The sequence below is a fragment of the Falco cherrug genome, chromosome 2 (genome assembly GCF_023634085.1).
Source record: "Falco cherrug isolate bFalChe1 chromosome 2, bFalChe1.pri, whole genome shotgun sequence".
In the NCBI taxonomy this organism is placed as follows: Eukaryota; Metazoa; Chordata; class Aves; order Falconiformes; family Falconidae; genus Falco; species Falco cherrug.
The window spans coordinates 78,613,011-78,634,383 of NC_073698.1; the positions used below are offsets into that span (position 1 = coordinate 78,613,011).

General features: G+C 39.6%; 1 protein-coding gene across 1 annotated transcript in view; it reads right to left on the reverse strand.

The window, feature by feature from the left end:
* The window catches only part of DSCAM (DS cell adhesion molecule), a 470,648-nt gene that overhangs the window by 13,395 nt on the left and 435,880 nt on the right, over positions 1-21,373 (reverse strand). The window contains exons 29-32 of the mRNA XM_055702437.1: positions 17,333-17,448; positions 14,329-14,478; positions 10,350-10,547; positions 6,613-6,915 (exon numbers count right to left, since the gene is read on the reverse strand). Of these exons, the coding sequence (XP_055558412.1) occupies positions 6,613-6,915; positions 10,350-10,547; positions 14,329-14,478; positions 17,333-17,448 (767 nt within the window). The remainder of the gene's footprint in view (positions 1-6,612; positions 6,916-10,349; positions 10,548-14,328; positions 14,479-17,332; positions 17,449-21,373) is intronic.

Below are 21,373 nucleotides of genomic sequence, written 5' to 3' on the forward strand. Positions count from 1 at the left end.
AATGACAACTTTGGAGGATGAAGGACTGAGTCATTTGTCAACCTCTCAGGAAAACTTTGGGAAATTTCTGAATATTAATATGAAAAAGTGCCTCAGTTTTGATCTGGAAGAACCTAGTATACTGTTGAGATGATTGCCCAGTATGCCTATTCCTTGAGGCCCTGATCTCACTAACCAAACTTGCAGTTAGTGACAGATGCGGGGAGGAGAACAGCAATCATAATCCCAAACTTCTGGGAGTTTTGCTGTTGGGGAAGATGCAATGCTAACGATGTACTGACATCACTTTTATACCATGAAGAATATTAACACTGCACAGCGATTAGGAAATGAAGGCCCACTTTTCTAAAGGATGTGACTTACCCCACATGTTTAAATTACTGCTGTGATATGTCTATTGGTTCCATTTTCTCTTGCCTCCTGGGACACATTACTATTCTGATGGCTTACTGAGAAATGTCACCATCTGCAGTGGGGCAGCTTGAAAGCCAGGGAGGGTTAGGTCTGCCAGCTCTGTGAAGTCCACCAAAACCCATGTGGACTCTGCATCCAGTCTTTCATTTGTTTGGAACCTGTGCAGAAGCTGTTGTTAAGCAGCAATTTTAGTTTGTTTTGTGGTTTAGAATATGTTATTGTAAAAGGAAATATAATGATGTTACTGTTGATGCTGAAGTAAAATCTACAAATAATCTCATCTTCTTCCAAAAATCTGTCTATGGATTTGTAAAGATCAGAACGCAAGGATGCATAAGACAGGCTTTGAAAACACTGAATGTAGGAATTAACTAAAAAAAATAATCTTACTTTCCTGTTCCATTTCCTGTAGCTATGTCTTTTTAGAAGTTTAAGAAAAATGTGATTCCTTAAATAATTTTTATTGAAGACTCTTTAATAACACTTTCTCTATATACTTGGAAGTTTTGGCCTGGTATCAGGACAACGATGCAGAAAACATTTACAGATGCTTGTACAGACAACTAGAAGTAGCTTCATGTCTAAGAAAAATGACTGATATTCAAGGATCATCTCCAAGCTCAATGAGTAGAAATTCAGGCTAAAATGCCAGGAGGCCTGTGTGGATGAATGAGTTGCTCCTGTCAAAACTCAGACGCAAAGAGGAAGTACACAGAGGGTGGAAGCAGGCACAGGTAACCTGGAGGGAATACAGAGACACTGTCCCAGCGTGCAGAAATGTGGTTAGGAAAGTCATAGCCCAACTAGAATTGAATCTGTCCAGGGATGTCAAAGACAATGAGAAAGGCTTCTGTAAGTATCCAGGTGACAGAAGAAAGGCCAGGAAAATGTGGCCCCACCGGTGAATGAAGCAGGGAACCTAGTGACACAGGACATGGAATAGGCTGAGGTACTGAATGCCTTATTTATCTCAGTCTTTACCAGCAAGACCAGCCTTCAGGAATCCCAGGTACAAGAAATCAGTGGAAGAGTATGCAGCAAGGAAGACTTACCCTTGGTGGACAAGGATCAGGCCAGGGAATACTTAAGCAAACTGGACATAATGGAAGCCATAGGCTTTGATGGAATGCTCCTGTAAGTGTTTGGGAACTGGCAGATGTCATTGTGAGGCCACTCTCAAAAATCTCTGATTTATCATGGTGATTGGGAGAAAAGCCTGAAGACTGGAATAAATCAGATGTCACTCCTATCTTCAAGAAAGTAAAGAACGAGGACCCAGGAAGCTATAAGTCATTCAACCTCATCTCCATCCCTGGAAAAAGGTGATGGAGCAGCTAATCCTGGAAACCATTTCCAGGCACAGGAAGAACAAAAAGGTGACGAGGAGCAGTCAGCATGGATTCACCAAGGGGAAGTCATGCTTGACCAACCTGATAACCTTCTGTGATGAAATTACTGGCTTGGTAGATGAGTGGAAGTCAGCGGATATTGTCTACCTTGACTTCAATAAGGCTTTTGACATCGTCTCCTGTAAGATCCTCATGGAAAAGCTGATGAATTATGGGCTGGAAAAGCAGACAGTGAGGGGGATTGAAAACCAGCTAACAGCCAGGTCTAGGAGATAGTGATTAGGGAAACAAAGTTTAGGTGAAGGTCAGTAACTAGTGGTTTACCCCAGGGGTCAATACTAGGTCCGATCCTGTTTAAGACCTTCAGTATTGATCTGGATGATGAGACAGAGTGCATCTTCAGCAAGTTTGCTGATAACATAGAGCTGGGAGATGTGGATGATACACCAGTGTCATGCTGCCATCCAGAGGAGCCTTCCTAGGCTGGAGAAACGGGACAACACAAGCCTCGTGCAGATCAACAAGAGGAAACGCAAAGTCCTGCACCTGTGGATGAACAACCCAACATCAGTACATGCTGGGGATCCCCCACCTTGAAAACAGATTTTCAGAAAAGGCCCTGGGGGTCTGGTGGACATCAAGTTGAACATGAAGCAGCGATGTGCCATTATGACAAATAAGGCCAGCTGTTAACCTGGCTTGCCATAGGAGTGTTGACAGCAGGTCAAGGGAGGTGATGCTTCCCTCAGCACTGGTGAGGCCCCACATGGAGTCCTGTGTCCAGATCTGGGCTCACCAGTACAACAGAGATGTGGAGCTACTGGAAAGAGCCCAGCTAAGGGCCACTAAGATGATTAAGGGACTGGAGCATCTCTCCTATGAGAAAGGCTGAGAGATCTGGAACTGTTCAGCCTGGAGAAGTGAAGGCTCAGGCGGGATCTCATCAATGTATGTTAATACCTGAAGAGAGAGTGCAAAGACAGAGGTAAGACTTTTCAGTGGTGCTCAGTGACAGAACCAGAGGCAATGGGCACAAACTGAGGCTCACAGGAGGCTCTGTCTGAACATTAGGAGACATTTATTTACTGTGAGGGTGACTGAGCTCTGGCACCCAGCATGGTTGTGGAGTTTGGATCCTTGGAGACACTCAAACCCCTACTGGACATGGTCCTGGACAACCTTCTATAGGTGGCCCTGCTTGAGTAGGTGGGGTTAGACCAAATGACCAAGGGACCTTCCAACCTCAAACATTCTGTGATTCTGTGATGGAATAACTTCAGCTGAAATGTACAGATGTCTACAACAGTGTAATACATTTGGCAGTATGAATGGTGAAAGAATAACCATGCCAAATATCCAGATCATTCTGAAGTCCTGGTGCATGCCTCAGATGCAGTATGCCAAAATCACTTTATTTCCTTATTTACTATTTTCTGTGACATTATGTACGATTACGATTGCTCTATTTTTGTTAAAAAAAAAAAATCATTATTCTTTCATGGCCAAATCCTTGCATTTTTAGCTCCCATGTCTAAGCTGACTTCATGAAACTGTTTCTTGTTTCTGTAAACTAAATGCCAGGAAAAAGGTGTAGAAATCCAGTAGACAGAGGCAGTTCTGACTGCTGACCTGAGTGTTTATCTGCAGCACCAGCTGACTGGAAGGGAAAAGGTCTATCAGAAGACTTAGAAGGCTAGAATATAAGGCAATCAACTATCATGCATTACTAATTGCAGAGTTAAGAGTTGTACGTAATGTGTAGAAGTTCTGAAAAGACAGTTCTAATTCATAGTTATAGTGCTAGAAATGACCAATTACTAAGCTTGCCTAGACATCTGATGAGCCATCTAAATATAATTCAAGTTGATGAAGTGATCAAATGTTTTGGTTCAATTTCTGAATGGAAAGGGTGTAGAAGTTGGGAATGTCACAGCAGGTTGATGTCAGCCCCCAGGGTACAAGTCACTGAATCCTGATTACCCTTTTTCCTCCTCCACCAAAAAAGAATTCAGGTTCCCTACTCCTAATCATTAACTATCTCAATTCGGAGCAACCTGAGGTCTCAAATGCTGCGTGCTGGACAAAGCAGGTGGCTGGATCAGCAGGCTTGACTATACAGGTACAAAAGAATCCTATGAGATGCTCAGGAAAAGCAAGGGAACAGTGGCATGAGTTGGGATGCCCTCAGAAACTCACAGGAAGGTCTTCTGAAGCAAAGCCTCATGTGGTCTAACATTTTGCTTGCTCATACCAAACAGTTATGGTAGCATGAAGCTAAGAAATAAGTGTGGTAATAGCTCAGTCAGTTATGACTGACAAAGTCTTCACCAGTAAATTCCATCATTACTTTTCTTGAGTAAAGTTGCAGCTTTGCCATGGGGTAGATTAGTTTCAGAATATCCCATTTATAAAAATAACTTGTTCTTACAGTCTTTCTGAGACTGTCTTGTAATTGCTGGGGATTATTTTGAAAAACAAATACTACATATTACAGACTCTAAACCTTTTATTGCATACAGGCAGCTTGAAAAGTGAGATCAGAAATTAGGAAGGAGGAGGCATAAGTTCTGGAAAGTGACATTGCACAAGAAAGAGACTGTGTTAGGGGAGAAGAAAAGCAAAGCACATGAAACCAGGTAAAAGTTAGCTTGAATGGAAAGACCGACTTCAAGGAAGAATAAAGATGTGCTAAAGAAGCACAGCCAGTGTTTCATCTCAGATGTTCTCATCTACTTAATCTAAACACCTTAACTTTTTAATTCTTTCTCCATTTCCCAAATGCAGAATTACTTTGATTAATTGTATTTGAGTTATTAATTACTTCTGCAGAGCTTCTGAAGTGGTGGGTGAAAGAAGGGTGATGGCCAGTAAGTCCTTCCTCACTGATGTGAGCACTAAAAATATTAGTCCGTCTGTTCTACCCATATGTTTTGTTTAAAGCCCTTCATAAAGTAACCTTTAATAACACATCATTCAATATTTATGGGCCAACATTCAAGTTGCTCTACTGAAACACTCATCTATTTTCAAGGTGTTGAAACTAATTATTAATTTCATAATATATTTAATTTCCTTACTGCAAAGGAAAGCTAAAGCTAATCAAGAAAAGCAGGTAAAAATTCAAGCCATTTAAACAGAGCTAAAGATGGCTAGAAGTCTGTAATTTACTAGAGGGGCTCTGATGATGTTCCAGCCTCAAAAGCTTTTAACTCAAGTAGAAGGACCAAATTTTGGTGCTGTATGCCCTCAAGAAAATCGTCTTTGTATGGAATATATTAGAATATTTCCAAATACTAAATATGCATAAATAATGTATTTGGAACATGAAAGGAAGAGAGAAAGCTATTTGTTAAAGAAATGATAAAAAATGTTTGTTGACTGACTGGAAGGAGAGGGCTCCAATTTTGACTTAGTTGTGAATCCAGATGCTTCCCTTTAGCAGAGCAAGGACAAATATTTATCTTGCTTTTTTGAGTTAGAAATTAAAAGTATTCCTATTTTTATCTATTTCTACAGCTCCTGGGTTTATGGTTCTACTCTGTGACTACGCAGAAATTAGTAATTTCTTTCATTATTTTTTTTCCTACTTCGTTTCCCTCTTATCTGTCTGTATGACACACTAATTTCCTGCCTTGTGTGTTATAACTTTCTACCTTCTGCTTGGTCTTTTTCTTCCCATGTTATTCTTTTAGCTTTCTCTAGCATAATCTATGCTTTCTTTTCAGTGCCAGCTCCTGCTTTTGAGTGACCTTCCTGATACCACTGTCTATCTCCCATTCCTTTGTCCTCACAACAACTGTTTTTCCATTTATGGTGTATATTGAGCAAAAGACCACAGTTTATTCATTATTCATTTTACATATATGAGACTATTGACTGTTCTCTGTATATATAAAGTGGCCCCACCCACACTGGCAGATGTATATACTACATAAAAATAAAATAAAATAAATCATGTTATTAGAAAGCACACAAATATGTCTTTTTCCCATTCCAATCCTCCTCCACGATGTCACATCATGTATTCTGTAACGAAGACAGACAAATCTTCCGAGAAGATTTTATAACGTGTTTGATCTCAGAGTACCACAAATAAACTACCTATGCAATTGTGTACTAGAGTAGCACTAGGAACAGCTTTTTTTCTGAACTGGAAATTTGGTTGAGTCCCATAGATTGATGTCCCTCAGGCACCTTCACTCCATAAGAAGTTGGAGTGGGTTTAACTTTGTCTGAAGGTAGAAGGCTCCATATCCCTTAAGCTATTGCACTGTCTTCATTTTTTCCATTTTTTATTCTCCCCTCTTTAGATAATCCTAGTTTGATTTTAGGAGATGTCATAGAGAGAGTATAACAGCTCCAGAACACTACCAAAGGGTTATTACACCTTTGACAAGCTTCAAGGCAGAAGGGATAGCACGTCTTCTACAATCTATCTTTATGAACTGTTCTGATAGCAAACCTTTGCTCTCAAGCACAAAGTATTGCTGGAAGACACGTTTTGTTAGTGGGTGGTTTGAGTTGGAGATAGGCATACGCGTCCCCATATGGTTTTATTTATCCCAGAAGGGTCTATTGCCTGATGGCTGCAGCTGTAGAAGAGTGGACTTGATGGTCTAGACAGTCCCTTTCTGTTCCTAAATTTTGAAGTTCCTAATTTTTCTGTATAATGGAAAACATATTCAAATGTTGTATTAGCTGGGACAAAAAACAATTCTATCTGTAAGTAGTTACAGGATATATTGTGCATTTTCTTTCTTCCTTGTGATATACCCTTTTCTGTTAAGCAGCCCAGGCATGGGGTGAAATGCTCACCCAAAAGACCAAAATGTTACCTGTAATGTCTCACCTGGCCGATGTGCCTTTGGAACTGCCATGTTCATCACTCGCCCTCCATCCTGAGGTTTGGGGGGGGATGCGGTAAACCTGCAAATCCCCGACTCTGATGGCGTGCTTGAGGTCAGGCTGTCTGTGTAGTCATTAGTCCCTGCCGTGAGCTGCTCCGATGATGTGTCTGATATGAAGCATTCTGTAATTGTGAACTTGGCATGTCTCAGTTGCTCTTCCATTTTTGCATGCTCATATGCTCTTGCTAGCTCTTCATATGTTGAGGAGGCACTTTCTGTGGAAACCATGCTGCTTCTCGCTCGATCTAAACATCAGAAATAGAAATAATGGTAGAAGGGAAAACATCTGCATAATCCTTGGGAAAAATGCTATGAATGCGATAATATTTCCTAATAAAATGCCTCTAGAGCCCTTGAAATTATCAAGGTGATTTAAATGAGTCTCCTTCACTACAGATGTCTCCACAATTTTTAGTTTTGTGAGTTACTTGATAATTACAGATAATCTAAGGTGAAGTCTTATTCTGCTAGCAGAATTACACGGCTTAGCATTAAATTTGTGGTTTGGAAGAAGTAACCTTTAATAAATGCAAAAAGTTACTTTTTTTTTTTACAGAAAACATTTTCTCTAAATGTTAAATGCCTTATAAATGTTAGAAACCCACAAAATCGATTTAGCAAAATGAGAAACAGCTTCTTCGTATTATCGTTTTAATGTACCTCAGAAATATTTCTGTGAGGTGATGTCTAGGTGAGAAAGTATAGTCTTGCCGTAACTGTTTCAATCTTTTATCTTTTTTTGAGAAAGCCCTGAGGACAAAGGTCAAATATAAAGGCAGTGCCTCTCAGACATTGTCTCTCTAGACATCAGGTAAAATACTAACTCTTCATATGAAACAAAGGTCTTAAGAAAGCAATTATTCTTTGATAGCTACCAGCCTGCAGTCATTCAGGTGTTTTTTTTAAATGACGCTGAAGCTTCATGGGGGCTTCATATTGACACACAGGCTAATATGACCTACAAGCTATTCTCTCCTGCTGATGAGTTTCTAAGAATATAAATATTTCTTAAACAGCACTACTATTGAAGATGTAATGGCTACTGATACATTGAAAGGCATTCTGGAAATGCAGTGCTCATTTCTATGGGGACAAATCCCTAGTCTGTTGTACCCATTGCACTTCTACTTTAGTGGGCTGGAAGATCAGAGGATGCCCAAAAGTTCCTTGGGCAGAAGTCATGTTTCATCACAAGATTTGTACAATTTCAGACATTGCTGGTGATGTTCAATAAACAGGCACAATGTAATAGCTAATTCGTAAAAATGGGTCTCCTATAGCAGCCAGAGGCAATTGTGTTGTTATTGCAAATCTTTATCTTTTTTATTGTGTGCTAAGATACTTGCATCAGTTTTCATTGTGCACAAAAAACAACACTCCTGCCACTTGTAAATAGGATCATACATTATTTAAAATGACAATTACTTCAACAATATGCTGTAACTTGGTTAAGATTTTGAGCTGGCCAGAACTTAAACAAAGCTTCTTTTTATTTATTCATTTCCCCTACACACACACACACAGAGGAAACATCATTATGTTTTTCACATTTGATTTGTAAATCAGACCAAAATAATGTCTTTTCAAATTTCCGATCAACTGGAATGTCCTGGAAGGCTGCAGTTGCCCAGTGCCATAGAGCAGTGTCTGTAAATATGGTGGTCATGCAAAGGTCCCAGTTTGGTCCATGAAACTCAGGGCCTGCAGCTTCCCATATCCCATGCCCTGGGGACACTATTCCAGGAAGAATCTGCTTTGCCTAAAGAACACCTACTTTAGATTTGATGAAAGTTCATCCAAGCCCAGGGTGAACTTCATGAAACCTAAGTCATCAGAAAATTTCTAATGGCCTCTAGTTAGAGCATTTAAACTTCGTTACGGCTATGAACTGCTGCAATACATTTTTCCTAGTCTTAAAAGCTACTGCTTTGTAAACCTGGAATTGTTTTGATAAGAAGTGCTAAATTCTGCCAGCTATCAACTGCATCAACTAGATTCAGAAATCTGAACTCCATATTGGAAAAGTGATCAAATGGGCACATTTGTTCAATTGCTTCTTGAACACATAATTTGGCTACATCTATTATATTGTTTATTTGGAAATTTTAACTTCTGAGGTACTTTAAACTGGCTCTGTTCTTTTCCTAGAAACCAACTGTCGTAAGAGAACTACATTTTGTCACAAGAAAACCTTTCTTGAGCATGATCTAAAGCTTGCTATCACATAAATCACTGTGTGTTCAAGTGTAGGCACAGAGCAGGAAAGTAACCATGTTAAAACATAGATTATGAAGTCTGTTTACAAAATTGCAGGTAGTTTGTCTATTAAACCACACAGCAAATTGAATTACCTGCCCTTTGCCATGCGCCTTGGAAAATATCCCTGGGTGACAAAATGTTGGAGCACATGCAAGTGCACCTGCAATCTGGAATATCTACAAAAAGGATTTCTGAGATAGCATTTGCTGTTTGTATTTGAATCTCAAATAGCTATTGGAAGTAATCCTTAAAGCCTTATGGCAATTCTACCTGAAGAAATCAGGATGAAGTTTATCAGCTGGCCAGAGGTATCTGTTGAGTGCCATTACCCTACACAGACAAGATAAGGGTCTGCAACTTTAAGAGGATGAATTGTGGAAAGACGGATGTAAGGGAAGTCAAGTGCTTGTTCTTACAGAAAGAATAAAACCAGCCATACTGGTTTTCATAGTGAAAGGCCGCTCACACCAACTGCATTGTAGCTCTAACACATAGCTTTCTCACGTAACAAACTTTCCCTTAGAATTAGGATAGAAAGTAGGCAATTCTTCCAAGGACACCACAGTAAGCCTGACTTCACTTCTGTCAGGCATATGTTTGAATAGTATTGTACCTTTCTTCATATTTAATCTTTATTCGATTTTCTTTATGATTATTCTTCTGTTTAATCATTTGTCCATTTATTTGCCTTTATTTTTTTCCCCAATTTTTCATTGTAGGGCAGAGAAGAAAGCCTTTATTTTCAGTTACAATTGCATTTACGATGTGAAGACATCAAGAAGAGATGAAGACTGCAGGCAGAATATGTATTCAGTGTCTCCCCACTTATTATCTAGAGAAATAAAACCTATGTTATTTCTGAGGAAAATCAGAGCTAGCTGCTTCAGTATTTAGTGATACAAATGGATTTTGACTTGGACTTCAATTCCATATTTTTTCCCTCTCATTTTTTCCACTTAGAATAAACCCTATGGACATATTACATGAATAGGAAAAGGAAAACACTAACCTCAGCGTAGCTCAAGTCTGATAACCATCCCACCTATGACTCAGGCATATTCTCAGTTGCTAACACTGCCCCTTCCTGGTCAATGACCTTTCATGCAGCAAATTCTCCTACTTTTTCCTTCAGATACAGGAAGTACAGTGCTCCAGCTACAGGAAAAATTACCACCCTGTCTTTCAAAGGACTCCGGTATGCGTGCATGGCATGAAGAAACATGGGCACAATATTTGTTATCATTAGCACCATATGCATTTGTGGCACCATTTAGGAATAGCCTACAGAAAAAACACCCTAGCAAGGGAAAAAAAAAAAAAAAGAGATACCAAAGCACAAAATGAAATACAAGGACCAAGAAGGTTACTGCAGCTACTGCTGTCCCATCTTCACAGCGCAGCCTGATGGAGAGCCCTGTACCTGTGTCCTGCGAGGGGCTGACGCTGTAGCTGTCACTTTCCTTGTCCACTGATCCTGCTGGCCTGGGGGTGGGCAGCCTCCAGTCTGTGGTGAGGGTATGAGCTGATATGGTGGGGTGAGGTCTGTTGAGGGTCCACTGACTAGCGTAGCGGTTGCGAGCTGTGGGTCCGGTTTTGGCACTCCTCCTTGTGGTAGGATCTGTGACGGAACAGAGAGGGTCTTTGCCACTAGGCTCTTGATAAGGAAGCAAGTCCTGTCAGAAGGGGATGACCACTGAATTCATGTTGGTTAAAAAAACTCACAAAACATTCTTTGTGGGGAAAAAAACAACAGTGAAAGGGCTGTTTATTACCAAACCGCTAAAGCTTTTTTTGAAATACCCTCTTTCTAATGAAACCATACAGTTGAAAAAGGGTGCAACTGAAGAGCTCAGAGCCCCACCAGTCTCCCATTGACACATTCATTATCCCTTTACTCCAATGTAAGTAGTTGTCCAGTACCAAAACTACTTTGAGATGTGAAAGAGCACAAGGCAAGTAGATCTGGGCGAGGATTTCACAACACATTTCAAGCAAACTCTAAGGTAAATTATCAGCATAGATGTGCCCTCAGAAACACCCTACACCAGGTACCTGCTCCTAGTTTGTAAAACCTTGTGCTCAGAAATGTGGTGATATAATTTCCTGCTCTGGACATCTTACTAATACTTTTACTATATTATGGAATTTATCAACTAAAGATTCCCTATTTTTTTAACAAGTAGCCAAGATATAAAACATATAGTTTTGATATGTTTGATAGTAATAGCACTATCAGACTTTTCAGTAGGAACAGGTTTATAAAGATTTGACTGTTTAAAAAAGTTAGTAAATTTCTTAAACTTTAAAAATCACCTGTTATTTTTTTAAGATCAGCAATGTTTTATTTTTTATTATCCTAGAGATAATAGGGTGATCAAGAGAGAAAACATGAACTATCTGCCAAAACTGACCTGCTTAATTTTGTTAATCAATAGTTGTTCTGTAAAAGCGAGTCCTGTACTCCCTAACAAAGCAAGTGGAACAGAAAAATCATTATGTGGCAAACAGAAAGTGACTAAATCAGCACTGAAGTATTTCTCTTCAAAGCTTCTGAAAGGATATTGCTAACAATAGAGAAAGGGAATTAGAAATGAAAAATTCAAATCTATTCAAATGTTCTTTGACATTCAAATGGTGAAGTTGTCAGTGTTTGAGGTAAGAGACTTTAGCAAAAGCAATTTAAAGAAAGAACCAATACTCAGATAATAACTCTGAGCATTGCTTCTGCCTAAGCATTCCCAGTAAGAATTTGCATTCTGCTGCTTCAAAGAAACACGGTATTTATCTACAAATACCAGCTATGATCTGATCCTTCTCCTATTTCACATATTCCCCCTACATCAGTGGAAAAATATGGATGTTGTCTCATTGATAATGGATGCTCCTGGTGGTGCAGCTACCTAACTGCCTCACATGGATAATACCCAAAAACGCACTTGGCATGACATGATCAGCCTGTCAGTATAAACCACCACTTGTGCCAGCTGTGCGAAGTTGGCACATGGCTGTTGAGTAGCCAGAAGTGAGCCTCATGCCTGCTTCAAGGGAAGACATGAAGGACAGAAGGTGAGAGCTGGTGGGAGAGCTCTCAGCACAGTACTCAGGCTGCCTGATCTGGAGGAGTATCAGGCATATCAGTATCAGGCATATCTCATCAACACATATGAATACCTGAAGGGAAAGCGCAGAGGGGACAGAGCCAGGCTCTTTTTGGTGGTGCCCAGTGACAGGACTGGAGACAATGGCCACAAGGTGAAACATGGGAGCTTCCCTCTGAGCATCAGGAAACACTTCACTGTGAGGGTGGCTGAGCACTGACACAGGTTGCCCAGAGAGGTGCTGGAGTCTCCATCCTTGAAGATGTTTAAAAGTCATCTGGGTATGGACCTGGGCAACCGGCTCTAGCTGATCTTGCTTAAACAGCGGGGCTGGACTAGCCAGTGCCCAGAGGTCCCTTCCAACCTCAACTGTTCTCTGATCCCATGACCCAGTAGGCTTTTGTTGGCAAATTGAAGGAGGCAGGAGAGCCTGTTGCCAGCACGCAGGAGGTCAGTGCTCGTCCTGCTGAGCATGTGCCGAGCAGGAGCTCTGCACCAGCTGTGCTGCGCCTGCATAAGGGGCTCTGTGGCACAGACACAGCCTCCAGAGCTGCCTGTGTGATGGAGAACAGCCCGCATCTGGTGCCCCGGTTGCTAAGCCAGCTCTGCTGTCATGTGCTGAAGCATAACTGTAGAGAGCTGAAGTGAGCAAAGCAAAGGTTCACGGAGCATACCTCTTTTATAAATAAATACAAAAGAACTAGAGAAGAATTTTAAAAGTGCTGTGAGGGAATATTTACCAATGAGCGAGTGAGTGTGTGTGTGTGTGCTCAGATGAGAGGATCCATAACCTCTGAGCTATCCATCTGGGCACTGCCCCCCTCTTCACAGAGATGGCTGTGGATCTAGACAAAATCTCATAGCCCGGCCTCTATAAAAGTTGTATTAGAGTCTTAAATCCAGAAAATGCTACCTGAAAGTTTTTGACCCAGCCTTGTGCACGGTTACAATCAGATTTTTACTGCATGATAAAAATGATAGTGGATTGCTATTTCCAAAGCTGGGTGGCCCACAGATCATACTTTTACAAATTAATTAAAACCAAGTTTAATTTGAAGGAAGTATCTCCCTGACTCCAGTGGAATGAAGCACATAACTGCACACAAAAAAAAGCATTAGGTATGGAAGGTGCTGGTGCTATAAAATGCTCTGGTATGATACACGCATAAAAATGTGGGGTGGTGCCTCTTTCCTTATTAAAAAAGGCATAGTCAGAAAACAATGGAGACTCCATTGTTTACTCAGACAGTCTTGATCTTCCAACATGATAAAAATTATATGATGATATTTTTGCTCTTAGTGAGCAGGATAGACAGCATGTACATGAACTAAAGGAGCGAGACAAGAGTGGTACCAGAAAGAAAGTAAATACTGTATCTTGACTCTCCATAAATGAAAAATGGTGGTACTAATCTAGTCCTCAAGAAATAAATAACCATATCTTAAAAGTTAAGAGTTGTTAAAGTTAGAAAAGCAGCAAGGTCAGGACTAGAACAGCTGTTATTTATAAGGACTGAGGTTAAAATTGAGATGAAGATTTTACAAATAATCTGCATTCTAGCAACTGAGCTTTCAGCATTTACGTTCACCAAACTCACCAAGTAAACAAATTCTGAAAAGGTCAGGGAATAGAAATAATCCAAGATATTTCAGAAATTGCACACTGCTAGTGAACTACACTTTGGTAATATTCCTAACTCATAAGTATTCCTTTGATCTAGTGATTTACATAGATATGGAACACATTCATGAGAGAAATAAGAATGGATTGCAGCAGTATATTAATTCATGATAGTATTTTAATCACTATAAGAATAAATCAGTATAAATATAAATGGGAAAAGTAATTTACCAAAATAATTAGAACTGGAAATACAACCTTTTAGGAAAAGCAATAATGAGAAATGTATTTCCTGCGTGATAGAGAGGTAAGGAAGGAAAATGTATTTTGAAATACAATAAAGATTGATCACCAAGAAAAAAAAAATATTAGTCGCTAAAAGCCATTATCCTAATTTACCCAATAAATTCTAGAAATTAAAATCTAACATGCATTTGGTTTAATGAAAGCCAGGTATGAATTATTCCAAATTACACCTACATTTTGATGCATGTGCCATTTTTACCATATCAAATCACTAAATGCAATTGTATAAGAAAAGTTCTCTGCCAACCTAAATAGATTTCTCTCCATTTTCAGATTGAAGAAAAAAACACCATGAGGATGGAAATGCAAGAGCACAGTATTCCTTTTCTCATAACTTCCTCCTCTCCAGGTAACATATTCTCTTATATGCTTACTTGTTCCTGGCCGGGCATCAGAAACATCCACCAATGGTCCTGTAGCTTGTGACACTGACTGGTAATGTACCGTGTGGGTGACAGTGAGTGACTTCTGCTTAGACGTCTCTCCAAAGTCAGCATCAGTGAGCAGAACAGTCGATCTGTCATCTATAAGTAAAAAAACCCGTCAGATAATGAGTATGTGAATTTTGGGTTTGCCATCAGAAGAGCTTTACAGAAAGTCCCCAGACTTATTTTCAGCTGGGTGCCACCACTGACAGAAGCAGCTCCCGCTTCCCTGCAGGACTGAAAGTGACTTTAGAAATTGCACACTGCTAGTGAACTACACTTTGGTAATATTCCTAACTCATAAATATTCCTTTGATCTAGTGATTTACATAGATACGGAACACATTCATGAGAGAAATAAGAAGAATGGAGTACCAAGTGCATACCACAGCTTGGAAGCCTCTGGGTTTATACTCAAAGTTCATACAAAACTAAAGAATAAGTGTAATTTTCACGTCTACCTGATTTCACCTTAGAGATGTGCAACTGAGACAGGACGTTAAGCATCCTTCCAAAAAGCAGATTTATGTGTCATTATTTTTGCCCCCAATTCCTTCTTTCCCATCTTTTGAACACTGTCTTCTTCCCCTTCATTTTCAGAGAGCTCAGCTGCACTTTTTGATAACATATTGAATTAATTTCTTTTTATTAACATAATTAGTAATTCAGTGAAATCACCTATGCCTTTCCAAAAAAAGGTAGTTGGGTAACATTGCTAACTAACCCTCTAAAAAAGTCAGCTTTTTCTCCAGAGACAGAACACTACAGAAGGGATGCCCATGACCCAAGACTGTTCTTAGGGAGCTGCTTATTTTTAAACACGAGTACCGCAGTGGAGACAATGGAAATACACTTGCAGGGCAGCTCAGCATCCTTAAGTCCAGTATTTTGCTGTTCTGGAAGCAAAGGGCTAAGTCCTACCAGCTCTCTCTGCACCAAACCTCACTGCTGTAGGTTTGAAAAAGCAGCTTTGGGGAGCTTTATACAAATCATGCGGGTTTCTCTCAACACAGTCAGTCCAGCTGACTCTGGGCTTACCTGCAGCTGCAAAGAAAGGTGAGAGGTGATGCTTGACCTTGGGAAGCACTGGAAGAAAAAGGTGTGCCCTGACCTTTGCTGTATGGTTCTGCTGTCTATTGCTTCCCTATGGGGTAGGATATATTCATCAGATTTCTACACAGACCTTGGTCCCTGCAGAAAGCGAGTGCTACACAGCACTTACTTTTTTTTTTTTTTCAATTGTGATCTCTGTATTGTATTTCTTTTGCTCTAAAGAGGCATCTGGTCCACCTAATCATGGAAAGTTTAAAGCAATAAATCTTCCACTGACTTTGTTCTTGCAGAACCACACCTTGCATGCTTTCAGACCTTCTTTTGCATTCTCTACTATCTTTTTATCCATTCATAATAGTAATAAAAGCCACAAGTTCCTGCTATGCTATGCTACATACCTTTGTAATGTATTTTTAAGAGGACTGGCAGCAGTGGGGCTTCCATGCATTTACTAGTCAGCAGAGGTTGATCTGACTCTTCTAAGCATTCCCAGTTTTTAGGTTTTTAAACTTGACAAGACACCATTAAGGTGAACGGTTCTGCACAATAACACAACTAGCATTTTTTACCCAAAGAAGGCCATAAATAGAACGAGCATTATGAAATCAAATTACTCTGTCTCTGGCAAAAGATGAGCTCTTATTCAGGTTGGGAATAAAGCCTCTTGGCAGTAAACTATGTCAAAGACTGCCAAAGTGCCTGCTTATTCTGAGTGCTGTGTGGAGAGCTGGCTATTACCGAGGCATTGATGACCCTGCTACAGTTAAAGCACTAACAGTATTTCCACTATAACCCCTATTGCTCAGCAACTGTAACTCAAAAGTAAAAACTGTCTTTAGGATGAAGCCTGGCACAGAAGACTGCCTCACAGAGCAAATTTTGGGAAGGCCAAATCAGGATTTTAAAAAGTCTGTATTTCAGGTGAAGCACAGGTCTCCTCTTCAAATCTGCAGCACAGACTGTGAAATATCCCTTGAGCTCACCCCCATGCCAGACTAACAGCAAGTGTGCAGGGTGTGGAGCTAAAGCAGCTTGTTCCTCCCCAGTGTGGGCATGGACAGGAGATGCAGAGATGCTGCTCCCAGCTTGTGGAACTTTCTTCTCTGGCCACACCACCCCTGGGATCCTGTTATGTTCTCAGCCATTGCAGGCTTCTTTTACACAGATTTTGATCCAAAAAAGTTAGAAGTCTAGTAAGATTCATCATTCTGGAAGGTATTTGCACAATGTATACCCATACCATCATGAGATCAAGTTGCATTTTTATTCTGTTGAGATTTCAGGCATCTTGTGTTTAAATTATTTGGAAAAATCCCCAACACCAAACAATTCTGTTTTTCATGACAGTTAGCTATGCCAGCCACATGAGAAATCTTGTTTTGTGTTGCGTGAAACAGCTTAATTTGAATTTTGCATAGATACACAAAAGCTGAAAACTGATCAAAATGTTGAAATATCATTTGCTATGGGCAGGTGGATACAATATGTAAAGTTTAAGTTTCAGAAGTTGGCTTTTGTAAATCTTCAAATACTAATATTGTAGATTCAGAATTTCATTTTCCTTGTAAGTAATGCCAGTGATCAAACTGCCTAGTGAGAGCCAAAAGAGAAATCAAAATGAAAATCATTAAAACTGCCAGTCTTCATTTACATTTTCTTCAAGTAAGCTTCATTTTCCTAATGTCCTGCATTATTTTAAATACTGTACTGAGACTACTTAAAAGTAGAAAATGATTCAAAGGGGAGAAAAAAAAAATCAGTTCAGTTTTCAAATGTGGCAGATTACTTTGTCGCTGTTTTTTCTTGATGTGTGCAGTGGGGAAAAGGCACAGGGTAAAGGAAGTCTACCTAAAAGTGCCTGCTACATTAACCAGTGAAAACAAACCCAACAGGAGTTTACCAATAGTCTCCATCGTGTCCCTCTCCTCAATCAGAAGCTGTGCTCTGGGAATGTCTATGTGCATCCTCAGTGTTTGCTGCTGCTTATTAAGTGTATCTGATGTCCTGGTGTTCTTGCTAAAAATAAGAAGAGAACACATTAACATTCAGCCTAAATGAAAAGGTATTTGCAAATTTCCTCATTTTAAATATGTCCTGCTAAACAAAAAAGTATATAACCATAATCAGCAAAAAAACTCATACATATTATTTTCCCCCTCTTCAGAACAAGTGCATGGTATTACTGACAAGCCGTTAGATGAATGCACAGTGTTGAAGGATTTGGTCTATTCTTTATTAGTAGAAATCTCCTGAAAATATTATTGTTTTCTTCAAGTGTTGTCATATAATGAAATTAGAAAAAATACTTTGCAAGATGGAACTTTTCTTTCATTCCTCATGAATATGAATAAACACATAGCTAATCAAACAGGTCAGTAGGAGAACGATGTCTTGAGTAATTTCTAATTATTTTTTTTTACTTTTCCATATTTTTCATTAGATAAATTCCATATATCACTAGATTTGATAAATAAAAACAAATTAATAACTAGGGAATCCATTAATAAATTGCATTAAATGAATAAAGGTATTAGTCCCATTGATGTTCCAAGACTAAAACTGAAAATCTTGTTTATATTTATGGATTATTTCTAATTGATTGATGCAATATTCTAAAAGAGAGCATAAACCAATTATTCTATCATTGTGCAAATTGAAACAATTTCATTTCAAAGTCTGTGTACCAGAAAATGACTTCTTAAATGAGCTGTCTACTGAAAGTAAATGAAAAAGGATAGCAGAACTGAGTGCTACAATAATTTCTAGTACAGAGCTTGCATCAAGAAACCTTTAGACTGCATTAAAAACCCAGGAACTTTTCAGCCTTTTAGATGTAATTACTCTTTGCAGGACAGGAGATATTTGCAAATACTTCTTTACGCAGGGAGGCTGAGGAAAGTTAAGACAAATCAGCCAGTAGTGTGATCCAAGTGCTTGCACTTCAAAGAGCTTTAAAATCCAAGTGGAGGCTCATTTTCTAGTGTAAAATAGCTGTAGATCACTTGGTTTAATTCTCCTTTGGCAATGAATTATTGTTGCTAATGGAATCAGCAGAGGACTATTAAGCTGCTTGATGATAAGCTCACTTCTTTCCTGAGTGTGAGCTTCTATACAGGAGATTAACGCATGTGTGATGAGCCCACATCTCCAGACAACTTGCCTTAACTTCCTGCTGTGTCTCCATGTCACCAAGACCTAACTACTGCAGGTTTGGAGGTTCTCCTACAGTCCTTTTTAAGAGGAATTTCCTCATCATGTGGTCCATAATCCTGCTCCAAATCCAAGCGTGAGGTCTGCAAGGCACACAGGTACACCTGTCTGGCTGATTGTCACCTTTTGGCTTTCCCTGCTCTTGTGGCCCCCAGCGTTAACACCATCTATGCATCTCAAATTTTAATGTCTCTGTCTTTACCTGGGTGGTTAGGTGGTACTGTTGCCATCATATACAGTTGGATAGTTGAAATGAATTCAAACAGCCTACAACTGGTGCCTTATTTAATCATGGTGGAAGCAAAATATCAAGAGAGCTACCCAAGGGTGGCCAGACTTTTCTCTGTCTATAATCAGGGAAGCACAGTAGTTACAGTATCTTATTAAGCACATAAATTTTCAAAGACATTTAGAATCCTAAAATGCAGATAAATTCCACACTGACATTCTTGAAGTCTCTGCAAAGTCTCTGCATTGATTAAATGCCACTCTCCTATTGGTTTCCACTCAAGTTGCTGAAATGTTAAGAGAATCAGAGACTTACATATTATCTGCAATGCCAAATGTGCTTGAATACATGCCCTTGAAAAGTCACACTAATTTGGTCTTGTCCAAGATCATAGAGGAAACCTGTGATCTGTTAGAAAACTGAATTTCTGAGGTCCAATTTCAATTAATAATCAATAGTCGAACAGTTACAGGACACACACAATCAGATACATGCAGAATCTGTGCAATACATTACTGAGTCTAATAGATGCATCATTGCACCCTTCCTTTGCTCACCAGGGATGCAGGAGACACAGGGATCAAATCAAACATCTTCCTCAGAGAACGCAGACCCCAGAACCACAGTGAGACCTAGAAGCTCTTCTGCAGTACGAATGCTCTATATCCCTACTATTGCAAAGTACTCAACTGCACAAAAAGTATTGTTTGGACCACAAGGAGCAGGAGGACGGTTCCCCAGGTTTGCAGTTACATTGCTCACCTGCCACAAAATAATTCTGAATCCCATTCTTGGCTCCAGGGATAGCTTTATGCAAAATACATGGAAGGTCCTTCAAGCCAGAACTGGATTCCAGGCATCTCTATATTCAGGAAAATTCCCTACTATGCTCAAGGTTGTGCATTGTTTTGTGTGATCTCTCTCCTCCTCCTTACTGGTCTAATTAATTCTCTTGTATACAGTGGTACAGTGACATGAAGTGTCCAAACACAGAACAGGCAATTGGCAGTAGCAAGAGGGTTGCTGCCAATTAGCATGCTATCTCTTTCTGGCTCAGGGAATTCTGAATTACTTTCTGCAGATTATAAAAACTTAAGGTGCCAACAGCAATTAATTGCCTCTAGGGATTGGCAGCGAGGCAGATTTTTAGGACTGCAGTTCTGAAGTTTGGTGCCCAAGTATTTCCTAACCTAGGAAAATTCAGGCATCAAAGTATTGTAACAGTCTGGTGCGTGAGGAGTCCAATGATTAATTCTTTAAAGGGAGGAAATATATCTACCTAGATTTTCCTTAAGGTACAGATACACAATTCCCAAACTTAAACATGAGCTATGGTTATTCCTTACCTGTCAGACCTTGTAAGGATCTGTGTATAATACAATTAATTCCCTCTGGTTCAATGAATCCCTGAGCTCCAGATTGTTAAGAGACTGGGAGCCTGTCTGGAGAACAAGTCCATACGCATTTACTGTAGTCTTTTACTCTACCAAGGTGTCTGTTTTTGGCCACTAAGACAGACAGATACTTGGGTACATAGGCCTTTGGGTCTGATTGAACACAGCTTTTATGTACAGTCTGTGGATAAACGGGCCTCCTTCCAGAGGTAGTAAAATGTATAAGGTATTTTGAAAGAGTGTGCGTAGTTAGAAGAACACCCCTTTTTACACAGTCTTTCTGGACATTTAACAAAAAAATACTTACTTGACTGACTGAAAATACCTGTATGCACAGGAGAGGGTTAAACCCATCAGGCTAGTTATGTAAAGGGATTAAATATGGTGATCTGTAAAGCCAATGTTATTCTCGGTCTTTGGCAGAGATTCAAGCCACCTCACAGTTTCCTGATGTCTAAGCTGGTTGTTGTAAAAACACACAGAAAACTAAATCTTGTAAGTAATTGGCCTGGAAGAGGAATATTTGAGAAAAGATTCCTCAGCTTGTCTTCAATATTAGAAAGCTCAATTAATTGCTATCCTGATTCACAGTGAAGTGTTACAAAGAAGTTGGCTGAACCACTGCTTTCACCCAAAAAAGACATAAAATACCTGTGATTGTACAGCAGCAGGGATTTTTATTTGTGAGTTTAAGGTATCAGCAACAAGTTGTGCTGCTCGTGTCTAAACTGCTAACTTCTGGGGCTTATCCTGCTCCCAAAACATCTGACTTACACAGCCAAAGCCAACAAATTTCAAAGCAAAGACTAAAGCTCCTTTCTTAATCTGCTTTACATATGCTCATAAGAATCTCCTCAAATGGAAAGAGACACAAAGCTCTCTCCATGCCTCACACCTTCCTACCAAGCCGGCATTCACCTTTTCTGTTCTCCGTCCAATACTTAAACAGCAAAGCACAACCCACGGCATATCCTCTTTCTTGATATTGGTATCATAGATTTTGGTGAAATCTAAAAGACATAAAATATCAGGAGCTTTATGATGTGTGCCTATTGCTTTGGAGAGGGCCTATTATCCTTTGATTATTAACATGCTAAATCTTCAGGAA